The sequence below is a fragment of the Vitis riparia genome, chromosome 9 (genome assembly GCF_004353265.1).
Source record: "Vitis riparia cultivar Riparia Gloire de Montpellier isolate 1030 chromosome 9, EGFV_Vit.rip_1.0, whole genome shotgun sequence".
NCBI classification, from domain to species: Eukaryota; Viridiplantae; Streptophyta; class Magnoliopsida; order Vitales; family Vitaceae; genus Vitis; species Vitis riparia.
The window spans coordinates 7,117,215-7,133,292 of NC_048439.1; the positions used below are offsets into that span (position 1 = coordinate 7,117,215).

The 16,078-nt window shown below is 33.6% G+C and overlaps 2 protein-coding genes across 2 annotated transcripts; both read left to right on the forward strand.

Moving 5' to 3' along the window:
* The first annotated feature begins 1,382 nt into the window (after positions 1-1,382).
* On the forward strand, positions 1,383-7,355 carry LOC117922769 (adenine phosphoribosyltransferase 5-like). Its single transcript, XM_034840985.1, has 7 exons — positions 1,383-1,651; positions 1,775-1,885; positions 3,022-3,114; positions 3,425-3,574; positions 3,675-3,733; positions 5,018-5,089; positions 6,975-7,355. The coding sequence occupies exons 1-6, from the start codon at positions 1,543-1,545 to the stop codon at positions 5,072-5,074; spliced, it is 579 nt and encodes a 192-aa protein (XP_034696876.1). The 5' UTR covers positions 1,383-1,542; the 3' UTR covers positions 5,075-5,089; positions 6,975-7,355.
* A 1,564-nt stretch (positions 7,356-8,919) lies between these two features.
* On the forward strand, positions 8,920-14,205 carry LOC117921567. The gene is made up of 5 exons (XM_034839483.1): positions 8,920-9,153; positions 11,052-11,187; positions 12,767-12,966; positions 13,537-13,710; positions 13,845-14,205. The coding sequence occupies exons 1-5, from the start codon at positions 8,983-8,985 to the stop codon at positions 13,929-13,931; spliced, it is 768 nt and encodes a 255-aa protein (XP_034695374.1). The 5' UTR covers positions 8,920-8,982; the 3' UTR covers positions 13,932-14,205.
* The last annotated feature ends 1,873 nt before the right edge of the window (positions 14,206-16,078 follow it).

Genomic DNA, 16,078 nt, shown 5'->3' on the forward strand with positions numbered 1-16,078 from the left:
AGGCATAGGGTTTGGTTGGGTCAATATGGGGTACAGGTGGACTCGTCTCGACCAATGCCTTCCGTAATGTCTTTGTCACCACACCATTTAAAACTCTGCTGTCTCCGGACAAACCCGTTGTTTAAATCAAAATACAATTGAAAAAAATAAAAAAATGGAACAAATCCAATAGTCAACGTGATGAGTCAAATCAAGGGCTGTGATCACCCAATCATGTTGATATCCAATCTTTAGATTCCCGCTGAGATCAGAGATCCGCTGACATCACACGGCTCATGGTGTGGGCCCACCCTACGCATGCTGCTCCACACCGCAGAGTAATTGCTCTATGTACGGAGGACATTTATGGTGTATCATGCGGGTACGCACACTTCTGTATGCACATTTATAATGACCCATCCATGGAGGAAACAAAGACACAATAGAGGAAATACCTGGAGGTGATCTGAGCCATTCATTTAATAGAAGGGGCCCACACTAGGGCCGACCTTGATATTATGAGGAGGTGACACGTGGGCCGGTTGAGGCAGAGGACGATCCTGGGGACCACCACCAATATCCCGGATCTTCTCCCACTTGATTCTCTGCAATCCGCAGCCGTAATTCTTGAAATTATCAAAAATGCCCTTTTCTCGATTTTGTCAAAGGTGTATGTTTGGAGTTCCACCGCTTCTAATGATCTCCACTGTCCATTTCAGTCGTTTCGATTCAGCCGTCGGATGCCAAGACTATCGACCAAATTCAAAACTTTAATTGATTGAGTTTATTTAAAATTTCAATAAAAATATAATACAAATGACTATTTTTCAATTTTTTTTTAATTTAGACAAAGTATTTAAAAAAAAAAAATCTAAATAAATTTATTTATTTATTTATTTAATATTTAAAAAAAGAAATAGTTAGTCAAATTCAAAATCATTAATTTGATGTGGAAATCATGGAAGATAAAGTCATTGGACATTTGGTAATAAATTATATAACATGTCAAATAAGGACTCATATATGAGTAAGAATTACTCTTTCATGATTGCATAATCTTGAAGGAAAATGATTAATTCATGAAATTTGATTCAAGAAATGATTAGTGAATAAATGATAGAACATGGGGTGTAATCTTCTACAAAAATTAAAACCTTTCTATGGAAATAAACCCAGGTGAGATTAAGAATTTTATCTAAAGAATTTTGAAAAATGAAAACAAAAATCATCTATGTGTTAGTGTTATTACAGAGGGTTAGGATTAGGAAAAGGGTTTAACATGAACATGAAAGCACTGAATCCTTGCTATTGGGGATTAAATAATGGGAAAACAATAAAAAACAGTGATTATAAATCATAAGCACTTGGCAGTTGGATCTTCTTCAGTGGTGCTTCGGCCAACAAAGATATATTATTTTTGAGGCCTCTCCCTCTCACACTCAACTCTTTCCTTGTTTGGACTTTGGAGTGAGAAACAAGAGAGAGAGAGAGAGAGAGGGGGGGTTGGACTTGTGTTTGGGAGGGAAAAAGCTCAGAGAGACACCCAAGCGGGAGAGAAAGCGGATGGAAAAAAAGAGAGAGATGTTTGCAGGTGAGAATGGGTTGCAAGGAGACCCAAGGCTGAAGGCCATATCAGAAGCCATTAGAGTGGTGCCTCACTTCCCAAAGCAAGGTCTTTTCTTTGTTTTTCTGGGTCTATTGTATTATGTTTCTTTGTGGGGTGTTTGTTCATTTGAATGATTTTTTTTCTTCTTCTTTTTTTTGTGCCTTTCTCCTCTTTGGTTTTGGGGTTTAGGTATCATGTTTCAAGACATAACAACTCTGTTGCTGGATCACAAGGCCTTCAAGGACACTGTTGATATCTTTGTTGATCGTTACAGGGACATGGGCATCTCTGTCGTGGCTGGTATCCTCTCTCTTTCACACCCATTTCTTTCTTATTTTTTTAGTCTTGAAGTCTTCTCCTTTCTATATCTAATTTGGGACAGAGGGTTTAATGGGATTACCATTTGTCAAGTGGCATGATGGCCTTATTTTTCTTTAATACTTGTTTTCATTTCTTTTTTGAATCTTTTGCTAGTGATTGGTAATGTTATCAAGTGGGTTAGAAGGGAAAGTTTTTCCCTTTTAAGAAATTTTTGTTTTCATTTCTCACTTTCAAGCTCAAAAACACTAATGGGGAGAGACGACTTTGTGTGAACACTTTCATTAGTGGAATCTCTCTTTTTCCTTTTTTCCTTTTTGTTCATCATTTCTTGTTTCATCTTTACTTCTTCTTGGGTTTCAAAACCAGGAGCTCTGTGAAATATATTTCAATGGCTTACAATGTGATTTTCGGCCCTCATATGAAAGAGCAAATCGTTACAATCATATCTTTTTTCTTTCTTTTAATTCATTATCTATTTTCATTGTATGTCCCTCTTTTTTGTTTATTTGTTCCTGTTCCTATTCTGTTCCTCCAGGAGAGTATTTTTATTTGACTGGTTTCTTAGATTGATTAACAGAACAAGAATGTGGCTCATCGATCTTATAATTGTTTTGGTTGATGAACTGGAGAAATTTCTTGTTGATCTGGACTGACCTGAGATTTCCTGAACTATGATATCATCTTCATGAATTGGTCATTATAGTATTTATTGTTTGCTTGCTATGGCTGATAATATGGGCTAGGCATTCTGGACATGGGGTGAAACTTGAGAAGTTATAGCCTTAAAATATTTGAAGAAAGGGAATGCCGAAAGTTAGTCACAATTGGCAATTCAACCTGTGTGTCACCCTGTAAATTTGAAAATTATGAACAATGCCATTATGTCAGTGCTCTAGTTTCCCAGGAAACAGAAGAAGAAATGAATTGCTTAAAGTATGGGCTGGCGTTTGGCCTCTGGTCATCTGATAAATTTGTCTAACTCATAAAATTGACCCATTTAATTGTTGATACTCAACAGTTAAGAGTGGGTAAAGGAATTTTTTATGACTACTGCCTGAAGTTTGTAATTCTATGGTCTGTTTGATGTCTGCTCACAATTTTAAATGACATTCTAGGAGTTGAAGCGAGAGGATTCATGTTTGGTCCTTCGATTGCTTTGGCCATTGGAGCAAAATTCGTTCCTCTTCGGAAACCTAATAAGTTGCCAGGTATGCCTTTATGTCAAAATGAAACTATGCTTGCCGGCCCTCATAATTATATGAAATTTGCTCTCTATTTTGGAACAGTGGACTTAGAATTCGCATACCTTTTGGTAGCCAAAGTTTTGGTGAATGAAATGTTATTGAAAAACTCTCTCATCGCAAAACTGTCTCGTAGTGCCCAATTGGCTCATGTGATATTTGAATTCCTTTCATTTTATTAGATGGACAAGTGCTGTAAGTAGCTTTTACTTTTTATGATTGAATCAAACTCTTTTCTATGGATTCTGAGTTCAAACCTTCAAAATTTTGAATTTAGGAGAAGTTATTTCTGAAGCATATGTTCTGGAATATGGAACCGACCGTTTAGAAATGCATGTTGGAGCTGTTCAACCTGGGGAACGAGCATTGGTGATTGATGATCTGATTGCTACAGGTGGGACCCTCTGCGCAGCGATAAAACTATTAGGTAAGGACCTGGAGGCCCTTCTAATGTTTCTACTATTCTGTTTTGTTTGTTTGTTGGTTCTCTGGTTAACATTATTATGCTTGGAAATGCTGCTAACTAGAACGTGTGGGAGCTGAAGTAGTAGAATGTGCATGCGTTATCGGGTTGCCTGAGGCTAAGGTAATGGTGTACATTTAATGTTTTATATGTTTTTGCTCTTGTTAATTTTAGATAGATGGTTCAACCTCTAATTAACATTTTTGGATGGCTTGTGATCAAATTAGCATTTATAGTGATGCTATTTGCCCAAAGTTTCAGTTCTCTGATGGATGAATTTGAAGTTGGTGAATTATTATGTCAGTACTACATGAAAGGGTTGGGCCTAAGCATTTCTATAGCTAGTCAAGTTGGTGCATCATATGGTTCTGTGCTTAACATCTAACCTTACTTTATTTAGTAGTAGCTGCATCAATTGCTAACAAGTGGGTATCATGCATGCAACTGTGAGCTGCTACCTGGTCTGTTTTCGAGACCTTGTAGTAGTTGATACAAACTTGAAAGTAATACTGAAACCATTTCTAGTGAAGCTACCCTATCTAGTAAATATTTTAGGAAAAAGAAGAGAGAATGTGCTTTGTCATTTGGGTCACATGGATGTTCTGAGTAACCTATCTTTTCTGCCAGTGTGTAGTTACTGTAGTATCGATTAACTAGCCATGTCTTGTATCTGAGATGTTATTGATGATACTTCTGACCAACCTCTTTTTCTTTTTTTTGTTTTGTTTTTGTTGTTTTTAAAAGAAACAAACATCTTCATCCATTAAATGATAAATACAACTAGAATAGGATGAGCAATTCTTCAAAGATGTATGTTGCTCAGAAAGTAACCAAGTATCCTTCGCCTAAAAAAAAACTAGCTCCATCCTCACAAGGAATAAAACCAAGGTACACACAGTAGAGATACTTTATACATTCCAGGGGGAAGAAAATCTCTAACAAAAGAGACCAAACACATTGCTTCTTGTTTAGCTAACTGGTCTGTGACTGGATTAGCTGAATGAGGAACCCAAACGGAGCAACCCGACTCACTACCAACATATATGACCGACCCTTCTTTTCTCATTGATACCAATTTCCATATTGTTTATTTATTTATTTTTGTGTGGTGAATGGTTCACCTGATTTTTCCCACCTATTGTATGATTTTGTTTTTATTTCTGTTTTATCTAAATTTAGCTTAACTCTATATTTGATCCATCCAAATTAATGAAGGATTTTCATGAATGGTGTAGCCCTTTGACACAGTTCCTCAGTTTCTTGTTTAATATTAATGAAATATCAATGCTCTATAACTCATTAGGGAAAAGTGGTACTGTGGTTTCTCTTCTGAGCTGAGCTTGCTAAACTGGATTTTAATGTTGTCTTGCTGTAGTAGCTTGGGTCTAATGAGTATGTGCTTTGCAGGGACAGTGCAGGTTAAACGGAAAGCCATTGTACATCCTTGTGGAGCCCCGCAAGTAGACAATTGTTGTCATGGTATTATTCTAAACCTCTTTTGATTCTCAAGTTTGATAAAGAATTTTGGTCCCATGCATTTAAAGAATTCTGTGTAAATTTATGATGTTAGATGGCAGTGCATGACTTGTCAGTCTGGATGGTTTTACGTGGCAGTATATTAGCTGCATATGAATTGATGAATCTACTCAGTATTGGTAAATCTACTACTATACTAGATGGTATATGTGCTATGCAACAGTGGGGTCATTGCACCAAGAAAGGTGAAGGAATGTGAGAATTTTGTGCGTGTATGCACGCTTGTGTGTTGTGGGGGAACTTTTCTGTAAATTGTTAAGAGTAGTTAAAAAAACGCAATTGAAGTGGGTCCAGACTGTTGAAAATGTCTTGCTGTATATAGCAAATGTCAATAAATAATTTTTTGAACCAACAAGACACGTAGAAGAATAAAGATGTCCATTAGTATTCTTGTTGGTTCTTAGATGTTTTCTATATACAACATGAATTATTAATCTAACAGTTCTCAGAAAAAATTATGTAAAAATATGGTGGCTCTTTATATTGAAACATGCTTTGTCGGTTCCCCTAAGCATTATCCAGGTCATCCTCGCCTCTGATAACTGAATTCATGCTTACAAATCATGAGGGTTATAAAGCTTTGTCTAGGGCTACTGTGAATGTAAGCCACTTGTGGAATTCTGATCAACTTAATTATTTAAGAAAAGTAGTCCAATTTTGTTGTTGTAAAAATAATTTACAAAATATTCTAGATATTGCAAAAAAATTCCAGATTATTCAAAACATTTACTCTGGATTATTATTGAGTGGTAACATTGGCTTCTTTTTTCAATATATGTTTCTTCTCCCATGCAGAATTTATCTTCCAAGTCTTTCCTTTTTATTCCTTATCCTTTATTGAATTACTGCCTTCTTGCTCTAGTTTCATGCTGTTTTCATGATATTTATTATTAAGTCAAACATAATTTCTTCAGTGGTAATTGAGAGCGTATGGTATATTCTACATCCTATAGAAATTGGTTGAGAAATTATAAAAAACCATTCAAGATTTACTTGTAGCCTGAGCTTATATGAGGTGAAAGCCTCTTATGGTCTCTATAATGATTATGGAAAAACTTATGGTTGAGGTATGCCTCTTTCTTTATTCTTTTGTATGTATTTTTTGTTTGGAAACTATGAAGCTCAACTTCATTGTTTCTACTACATCGAGATGATGTTCATAACATTGAACCATATGATCCATAACCATTCCTTGCTTCCATCAAGTAGAACTATCGCGGGTTTTGTACTTGAGTAGGCCATGAAATAGTTTGTGAACATGTAAACCAAATGCAAGCTATGCTTCCAGAGCTTTTCTGCTCATTGAGCTACTTGGTGTTACAATGGGAAGGATGAATGGTGTTAACTGTGTTGCTTTGGTCCTGTCTCAGTGGGAACAATTTATCCATGCATGCGGTATCGACCAAGCTCCCTCCCTTCTGTTGTCAACCAATCTAAAAATGTCGGTTTTAAAACAACACCCTAACCCCTGAAATACTATATAGCCCATGTGACCCAGAAATGAAGTTGGGTTGGGAAATTTGATGCTTGAAATATGACATGCCTGTGTACTTGTTGGATTCCATGGAATGCAAAGGTTGTGTGATTCTCTCTATTAAATCTGGTTCATTATGCTTCTGCTTGGTGCCTGGTTCTCAAAGTTGAAGAATACCTGGCATCGTATTAGTACCAAACCCTGGCTGTTTCACCATTGATTTCTTAACGACAACCCTACTTACTAACATCTTGAACTTGTATGAAACATAACAGGTGGATGGTTTTTGTAGTTGCTACTTTCGGTACAAGTTGCTATATCATTTTTGACATGCATGTCTTGTGGTTTTTCCAGTGGCAAGAGGCTCAGTCATTTGAAGTATCACCTATTACTGGGATTGTGGGCTGTGGTGCCCTGGAAGCAAAAGCTCAGTTCCCCTTGTGGATCATCTTCTCAATGAGGCATGCTCTCACAAAGCTCCATTTGTGCAATTTTCTGGTTCTTGAGTCAAGTCAGTCTAGTGAAGAATCCTCTCCTTTTGTAGGCGCTTGTGCCTTTTCTTTCTTTTCTTTTCCCTTTTTTTTCCTTCTTTTATTGTAGTTTTAATCAGAAATGGGGATGAAATGGCTGTGAAGCCGTGGGCGGGCAGCAATTGCCTATATTCAATTTGTTAAATTTGTACCCAACTCTGAATTTTCAAGAATGTATTGATTGTGTATGCCTATTCCACCACCATCTCAAGCCTGCTTTAGTCTTCTCTGTTGCCTCTCATGGAGTTCATGAAATTTGGAAGGATCTGTATTGAAAAGCAATCCCACATTAAACCTCTGCCACATGGGTCTTTGGCTCTGCAACTGCTCAGGTGGAGCATGAGGGTTTTCGGGATCCTGGATTTGTAACCGCCGCTCAAGTAGATTGGAAGCTTTCGCTTCTGTAATCATCATTGTTGGAAGTATTTGAATCATGTTTCTTCAAGGAAAAAAAGAAAAGAAAAGAAAGAAGTTAATGTTTTTCACAATTTTCGTATTAACTTACCTTAAAAGCATAATAATTTTTAAAAATTATTTAAACAAAATCATGCCAGCCTTTTTTCAAAATTTGAAAATTCTAATAACCGTTGTTTCAAATATAAGGAAAGCCCCATTCTTTTTTTTTTTTTTAAATAAAATTTTTATATTTTATATTTTAAAAGCAAAACAAAATAAGCCTATCTTATGAATCAAATTAATTTTTTTAAAAACATTAAAAGTGGGTTTAGTTCACGTTTTAGAAAATGACTGTGAAACATGTTCTAAAACTTTGTTTAGTAGTGGTTCTAAAAAGTGTTTTTAACCTTTTTAACACTTAGAATATTTATATTTCAAGAAGGTTTTTTAAAATTATTGTCAAACACATTCTAAAAGTCTATTAGATATTAACGGTAAAAAAACACTTCTTACCTTTTAAGTAGAGTACGTCTAACAGTGATTTTAAAAAATGTTTCTAAATTTCTAACACTTAAATGATGAAAATTTTCAAGTATTAAAGTATGTTTGATAGTGATTTTAGGAAGTATTTATGATATTTCTAATATTTAAAAAATTTATTTTTTAAATATTTATTGTAAAAATACTTCCTAAAATTACTACTAAATACAAAATATTAAAAATGATTCCTAAAATCATTATCAAACAAACTCTTACTTCTACTTACAAATGATAGAAAATATCAAAAGTGTTTTTTAGAAGTGCTTCTTACTTAGTACTTCTAAATTAAGGTGTTAGAAAAAATTAGAAATACTTTTTAAAATCTATGGTAACATAAAAACCTAATTTCAGATAAAAAAAAGGGTTTAATAAATTTAGACTATGTTTGGTTTTTAAAAAAGTTTGAGGGGAAATATGAAAAAAAAAAAAAGACAAAAACTAATTTTTTAATATATTTTTTTTCTTTCCTTTAATACTTTTAAGAATCAAACATAATATTAAAATAAAAGAAACTTAAATTCAATAATTTTTTTATATCAATTAACTAAAATAATTTTGATCATAAAAGTTTTTATTGAGTTTGAAAAAGAGTTGTTGATGAAGTTTCAAAAATATTGGAGGGTTTCTTGTCACCTAATTTTTTCATTTCTATTTTTAGGAAAATATCTTGATCCAAATTTGATTTCTTGGTCACGAAAGGGCAAAAAACGAAAAAAATAGCAACCCACATGGCCCACAGGAGGCGTGGGTCCCAATGAGGTGTCGGACGGGTTTAAGCACCGTCAGAAAATGATGCTATAAAAACTAAAAAGGAAAACAGAGGGCGAGAAATGTCTGTCCCTTTTGGAAGTCGCAGTGAAAGTGTGAAGTGAGATAGCAGACACAACAGAGCAAAAATGTCTGCGGCCGTCTGCGGCAGCAAGAGATCATTCATGGACGACATCGAAACGACGCCGCCTCAGGCTTCCAAGAAGCTTCGCTGTTCTTCCAACTCTCCTCCCAGATGCTCACCACCCTCTGCTCCCCTTCGTCAACTCGCTGCTACCTTTCCTCTCCTCGACTTCCAGGTTTTGTTTTTCTTTCTCAGATACGATGTAGTATTCATTTCGTTTTCTGTTTTTATTTCTCCTGATATCTGTTTGGTCTCTGAGAAAATTTTGGATTGACTGATGCGAGTGTTTGTTTGTTTTATTGGAAACGGGAATTAAGGTTCGGAATTCGGCAACCGAAAGGAGGATTTTTTTTTCGGTTTTTTTTCTTTTTTTCATCATTTTAAAAAATGGCATTGTGATTGTTCTTTTGATGTTAGGAGATTGGGATTATGTCGTGTAGCGATTGTGGTCTTTGGAGGATTGTTTTTTTGTGTTTCTTTTTCTCTCTTGAAATGCTACATATATTGATTTCGGTTTGGGTTTTATTTCTTCTGTTGGAATTGGGTTGGTTTCGTCTGTTTGATTGGTGAGAAAATTTTGAATTATTGAGGTGGGCTTTTATCAGAAAATTGATACTGTTACCCTGCTATTTTACTAAGTGATGGTACTCCTTAGAAGATAGTTTTGTGTTTTTTCTCTTAGTTATAGAAAGTCTGGTTCTTTGTTTTCACAATGGTGACGTAGGAATGATCTGCTTTGTGAATTGTACTAGATGAATTGAGCATGGATATTTCTGCACAAAATGGATATGTTTGTTGATAATGGATCTACTTGAAGTCATTTAGAAGCCTTACCCTTGATACCGAATTTGTCATTTTAATTAAGCTCTTAACATGCATCCATGGTGGACAGAATCTTTTTCTTTCTTGGGGAAAGGGAATCTTCCTTGCTTTGGTTGGGACATAAGAAAATTGTTCTAGATAGGACTCTTGTGTATCTTTTTTGAGTGAGAAATGGAAAACTTTCTTGACAAAAAGAGTGAGAGAATTATGTTTGGGGAAAGGATGAGATAAAGCTTTTATTTGGAAACTCCGCGAATCGGGGAGAAAAATCTAAGTTGGTTGGATCCTAGGTATAGTTAAATTCACTAGAAGTTATGAATGTGGGTGTTTACAAGATACCAAATCTGGAACTTTCGATAAAATTCAGATGTTGACTTGATTTTTCCACACCGGACCTCCATGCCGTGAATTACACGCACCATTGTCACTTTTCCAATGCTTCTTTGTAGTTCTTGAACTCCAGGATCCGAATCCATAAACTGAACACTCCATATGAGCAAATACTTTTCATAAGCTACATTCTTTGCAAGTACCCAATCTATTTTCTAAATCTGTGAAAAATTTCCATGAGAAGAACTTTAGACAACATAAATATTAATTGAGAAAACAGGTGATATTCTAAATGGGGTAAAACTTTTTAGATCAATTTGTACACTTAATGGAAAGCTATGTGTGGACCTGATTGATCAAAGGTGTGTGTTCTACCTCAATCAATTGAGGTGGAACTCAATCCATTGAGGCTGAGCTGCCAACCTGGTTGATTGGCTTGTGTTGCAATCCTTGGCACCTTTAATCTGTAAGGCTGAAATACTGTTTTTGGGTTTAAAAGCATTAGAAAATATCCAATTGAAGGCAAAAAGTTCTCTTTTTTCTGAAAAGATCTATTAAGTTGGCTCATGCTCTCAGGAAGACACTGCCTTCAAGCAAGTCGATTTAGTAAACTCTCCACTGCCTCTAATTTCTTTGTTCAGGATTGGAGGGAGATCTTTCTTGGTAATTGACATTTTTAATGGAATTGCCAATATCATGACTTGGACTCAGAATCCTGACACTTGATTATATTGTTTTCTATTTTGTTTGAAGTTTCTAGTGTTACATTGCTTTGAAATATTTGTATTTTTTTTATTCCTTTTGCACATTGATTGATAGCCTAATAGACAGAATATTATTTTCTTGCACAGTTGTTGAGATAATTTGTAGCTATCTCTTTGCTACTGTGACTAATTATCATTTAATTGTATTACTTTTCAGGTTCTTGAAAGAGCACTGGCAGAATGTGACAATGACCTAGATTCTGCCATGAAGGGCCTGCATGAGCATCATTCAAGATATATGGAGAAAAGAATAGGTTCAGTTGAAGGGACCTTTGCTGCAAACATGGATAAAGGTATGCTCTTATTCTCTATAAGAGACTTGTCTATTCTTTTAGAAAAGAGCAAGCTGAGATCTATCTTGTTTGCTCGGCTGGATTTTGATGTTTAGGTCTAGGTTTTCCAAAGTATCTAGAAGCTGCATTGATTATCTGGTACAAATGTTTTTTATGCTTTGGTTTCACTTGTTACTATGCAGTTGATCCTCTAATAATTGATATTTATGAAACAGTATTCTCTAATGGCTTGTAATTCTTTTGAGGAATTAACTTGGTTCTCAGGTGGATTATTAATAATCCTGTTACCCAATAATTAATGTTTTCTTAAGAAATTCTTGTACATTAATTCTTAGACTGGAAATATGTAAAAAAAATATATTTATCTTATCATGTATGAGATGAGTAGCTGTGAATGAAAACCTCAAGCAATTAGATCCAATGGATAAGCTATTTAGTTTTGCCAACATTTCAATTAACGACAACTTAAAAGACATCATACATGCAAATCATTCACTTTTCATACTCTTTTCTTGGAGTGTTGATCTCATTATCTTGTAGGCTAAGTTCATAACAAGGAATCATATGCTTCAAAAATGATGTCTCAAATAACGTAAAAAAATTGGTTTCCACCTCATGATATTCAATTGTTTTAGGAATTTCCAAGTCCTCATGGATTTTTAGTATATGGGAGCGAAATATTTATTTTTCTTCCCTTTATATGATCCTAATAGACCCTTTCCTTTTTACAATCTTCTTGTTTACTTTATGGGTCTATCTCATCACGTCTCTTTCTCTCATAGACACCCCATCAAAACCTTTTCTTGACCTTGGAATAGGTTGATGTCTAATTTTCCTTATTAGAAATATAATTGATAAGATGTATATGACTCATGTTTTTGTGCAAGTTGTCTAATTGTGAGGAAGTTTTTTGCTGATGAAAGTTGAAGAATTTTTTTTAATATTTAATAAATTCTTTTTAACTATAAATTTTCTCGTCCAGACTATTCCTTGTTAGAAAATAAGTACTATAGTAGGAAACTCCCATTTTGTATGTTTTCTAATGAATTTTTTTATATTCTTTCAGGGGCCTAAACCTTTGTATGACACATTTGATTTAGATAAAATTTTTCTTACTTAAACATAAGAGATCCAGATGAAAGTTTACAAATTTGAATATCTCGAGTCCTTTCCATATATATCCTTGATGCATACTTTTATTGCATATAAATTTCATTCTTTATAGTATCATGCAAAATCTAAAGATTTTGAGCTATAAATTTCATGTGACATACTTTATTCTGAGCTCAATCCTCTTTAATATAAGCTGATACATTCCAAATAATGAATTGTCATTCTGGTCATTAAGATGGGATAGGTTGTTGTTTTGGACCTTCAGTCATCGTCAATTCAATGTACGCATGTTTGGGGATGTGTTCCTCATAACCTTATACTACTTTACCTAACATAGTCATTATCAGTAAAAACTAAACTATTCTTATAAGCTGTTTTATGAGCTAGCTGCTTGAAACTGCATTCTCTTTCTATGGTTGGTTTCACCTGAGGGCAGGACTCTAACAGCTGCATTTATAATTGGCAGGTAGCATAACTGCTGATGGAACTGCTTTTTCAAACAACCTTCCTGTGGATGGTGGAGAATGGGTGGAATTATTTGTAAGGGAAATAATGAATGCTGCAAATGTAGATGATGCCAGAGCCCGTGCAACAAGAGCACTGAATGGTTTGGAGAAATCCATCAGTGCAAGATCTGATGCTGAGGTAGCACAGACATTTTACAAGGTGGGTATTTATTTGTTTAGGCAAATATGCTTGAATATTCTGCATGCCAGTGGGACTAGGCTGCAGAAGTTCGGAAAATAAATTCCACAAAAAATGAGTTACTGGGGACACATATCTAATAGAGATTCTGACAAAGTTGACAATTTTTTTTGAAATTATGATCTTTAAATCATGTAAACCATGACAAAATGTGTCAGTGCATAAAAGTGTCTGCCAGAATGGATTCATCTTCCTGTGTTCATCGAAGTGGGAAAAAGATTCTGAAGTTAAAGAGTGCAGTTCTGAAATAGTTGGCTATTGCAATGATTCAGTTTGTGCCTTGAGGAGAAAAAGGTAATGGGAAACAGTAGAGGTGCCTAAGCATGCATTCTTTGCGAAGTTTTATCTAGTGGGAAGAGAAAAAAAGCAGAATGTGCTTGTTTTTTGGAATCATCTAGCATTTTTAAGCTGGAAGATTGTTTTGAAACTTGCATGGAAGTTAGATTTTTCTGTTCTTCTTTACAGATGCTACAATGCTTAATCACAAACTGTCCTTCTGGAGCCTTGTCTAGTTACACTATTTATTTTCAGGAAAATATAATGCTAAAGGAACAACTTGAAGTACTAATGCGGGAAAATACTATTCTCAAACGTGGTGTGGCTATCCAGCATGAACGCCAGAGAGAGTATGATGATAGGAACAGAGAATTGCAGATGTTGAAGCATTTGGTCCCTCAATATCAGGAGCAGCTGAGAACCCTAGAGGTGAACATCAAAACCCCCACAATTCACAGGAACTTAACACAAAAATATTTAAATGTGTTAGCATCACAGAACTTATCTTTTATCAATTAAAAGGTTCTGGGAAGCTAGTTTTTACTTTACGGTTGTCATGCCAGGTGAAGAACTATACCTTGTCAATGCATCTGAGGCATATGCAGCAAAGCAGCTCTGTCACCGGTCGCTTCAATCCTGATATCTTTTGAGAAAGAGATGGAAGGTAGTACATGATAGAAAACTCAACTCAAATTTCTGGGCTCATTCATGGTGTTTGCTCAGGGACCTGTTTGTTGTCTTTTTCATGGCCCATTTGGTCATGTTGTCTGGCTGTCGTTGTAAGCAAAATATGGAGTTAGTTTCAGCTCTGCTAATAGAAGATTTTGAAGTGATTTTAAATTTTAATGGCATTCTCATTTTGTGAGAAGATTTTGCACTAATTTCAATTTCTTACTATATATATCATATAAGATCTTTGAGGGCTTGTTGCTGTGTCCTTCCTCTCATGCTTTGGTTCTTAATCATAATGCTTCCTATAAAATGCTCTTTATCTGTTATTTATATAATAGAATTTGTAATCCACCTTTGTCAATGTCATCTGTTAAGGGGGTTTTGGTTAGGCTGGGTTGGGCTTGGAAAGCAATATATGACATCAAATTAGTTTATTTATTTATTTTTTATTTTATTTTTTAAAATTGTGATATTGTGATGATTGGTGTTATGAAAGCTGTTTTTATCTTTGTTTTCAAGGTGGAACTCCCTAAGGAGACTTTGAAAATAGTTTTATGATGTATTTTAGAATAAAAATTTGTTTAAGAACTTGAAATGTTTGCAACCTATTTGACGTGCTTTCAAATATATATATTTTTAAAATAATTTTTATCAATTATGCAAAAACCGTTGTAAAGAAAATTAACAAATATGTTTTAAAATATGAGAAAACATTTTCTATTTTAAAACCATTTTTAAAAACAATTCACAAACATGGTCTTTGGTTTTTGGTTTTTTGGTTTGAGAATTATTGAGTTGATTAATGTGGAGTTGGGAAGGGTGAAAAGTGTATGCATGGATGAATATTATAAAAAATGGTGCTCCTTTTTTTTTTAGTTTTTTTGTAATTTTTCCTCTAACGAAACAAAATAACTTCAACATGTATATTATTTGCTTTTTTATCATTTTTTGTTTTTTAGTTTTCCTCATATTTTTATAACTTTTGATCCATTTTTGTCTTGATATTTTTATCAAGATTTTCATCGATGTTTTTCAATATATCTATAAAATCCAAGTAATTATATATATATGAAAACTGATATTTTCATCATTGTATCAAAATGAGATATAAAAAAAATGTAATGTTTTATATTAGAATTTGAAAAAACACTTAATATTAAAATGATTTACTTTGTATTGAGAGATGATATATGTATAATTATTTTTTATTTTAAAAGTATTTATAATTTTATTTGCAAATTTTATTTTTATATTTAATTATTATATGGAACTTATGATTTTAAATTTTTTAATAATAAATTAAAACAATTGGAAATACGATAATTAAAATATATTAATTTATTATATTTAATTAATTTATTAAAATTTTATTTTTACAAAAATGTTAAATATTTATTATGTAGGAAAAGAAACGAAGAATGCTGTGTATTGCACAAAAAGGAGTTGGGTTTGGGCCTTACCTTCATTTTTGAGTTTTGACCGAGAGAAAATAAGGTTTGGACGCCATAGACTTTGAGTAATTGTGTGGACAAATCGATAAAATATCCCAATAAATGAGAAAAAAAAAATCCTAATATATATTGTCAACTTTCCACGATATTTTCATCACTATTTTGATATACCTATTGTGATGGTATAAAAGTTTTAAAGATATTATTAATACTCAAAAACATGAAGAAACTATTATTTATTTATTATTATTTATTTATTATTATTATTATTTTATAATTGTGGATGTCCGGACTAGTTTATGCATAGTTCGATTAATTCCACGAGTCTTGAAATTAATAATCAGATAAATCCTCCGATGATCATGAGGGAACTCGAACTTATGTATATTATGCATTTTTTATTATTAACTATATGGATTACCTCAAATGGAAAAAAAAAGAAAAAACAAACTTCTTCAAGTGGTGTAGGATATTGTGATAGGTGTACAATAATTTTTATATAAAGTAATATACAAATTAAGAATAAAGAAATTGATTTTTTAATTGAGATATATTTGGATTCACCTAATTACTTCACACATCCACCGTTTTACACATCTACTTTAAAACATTACTCTCATTAATACATTTGTATAAATTTTTTTGGTATACCTAAAATATCCTTTCCATTATTC

Coding starts and splice junctions, on each gene's coding strand:
- LOC117922769 (XM_034840985.1), top strand. CDS start 1,543: ATGGAAAAAAAGAGAGAGATGTTTGCAGGTGAGAATGGGTTGCAAGGA. Junction 1,886..3,021: donor GGGCATCTCTGTCGTGGCTG/GTATCCTCTCTC, acceptor ATGACATTCTAG/GAGTTGAAGCGAGAGGATTC. Junction 3,575..3,674: donor CGCAGCGATAAAACTATTAG/GTAAGGACCTGG, acceptor GCTGCTAACTAG/AACGTGTGGGAGCTGAAGTA.
- LOC117921567 (XM_034839483.1), top strand. CDS start 8,983: ATGTCTGCGGCCGTCTGCGGCAGCAAGAGATCATTCATGGACGACATC. Junction 9,154..11,051: donor TTCCTCTCCTCGACTTCCAG/GTTTTGTTTTTC, acceptor ATTACTTTTCAG/GTTCTTGAAAGAGCACTGGC. Junction 11,188..12,766: donor TGCTGCAAACATGGATAAAG/GTATGCTCTTAT, acceptor TATAATTGGCAG/GTAGCATAACTGCTGATGGA.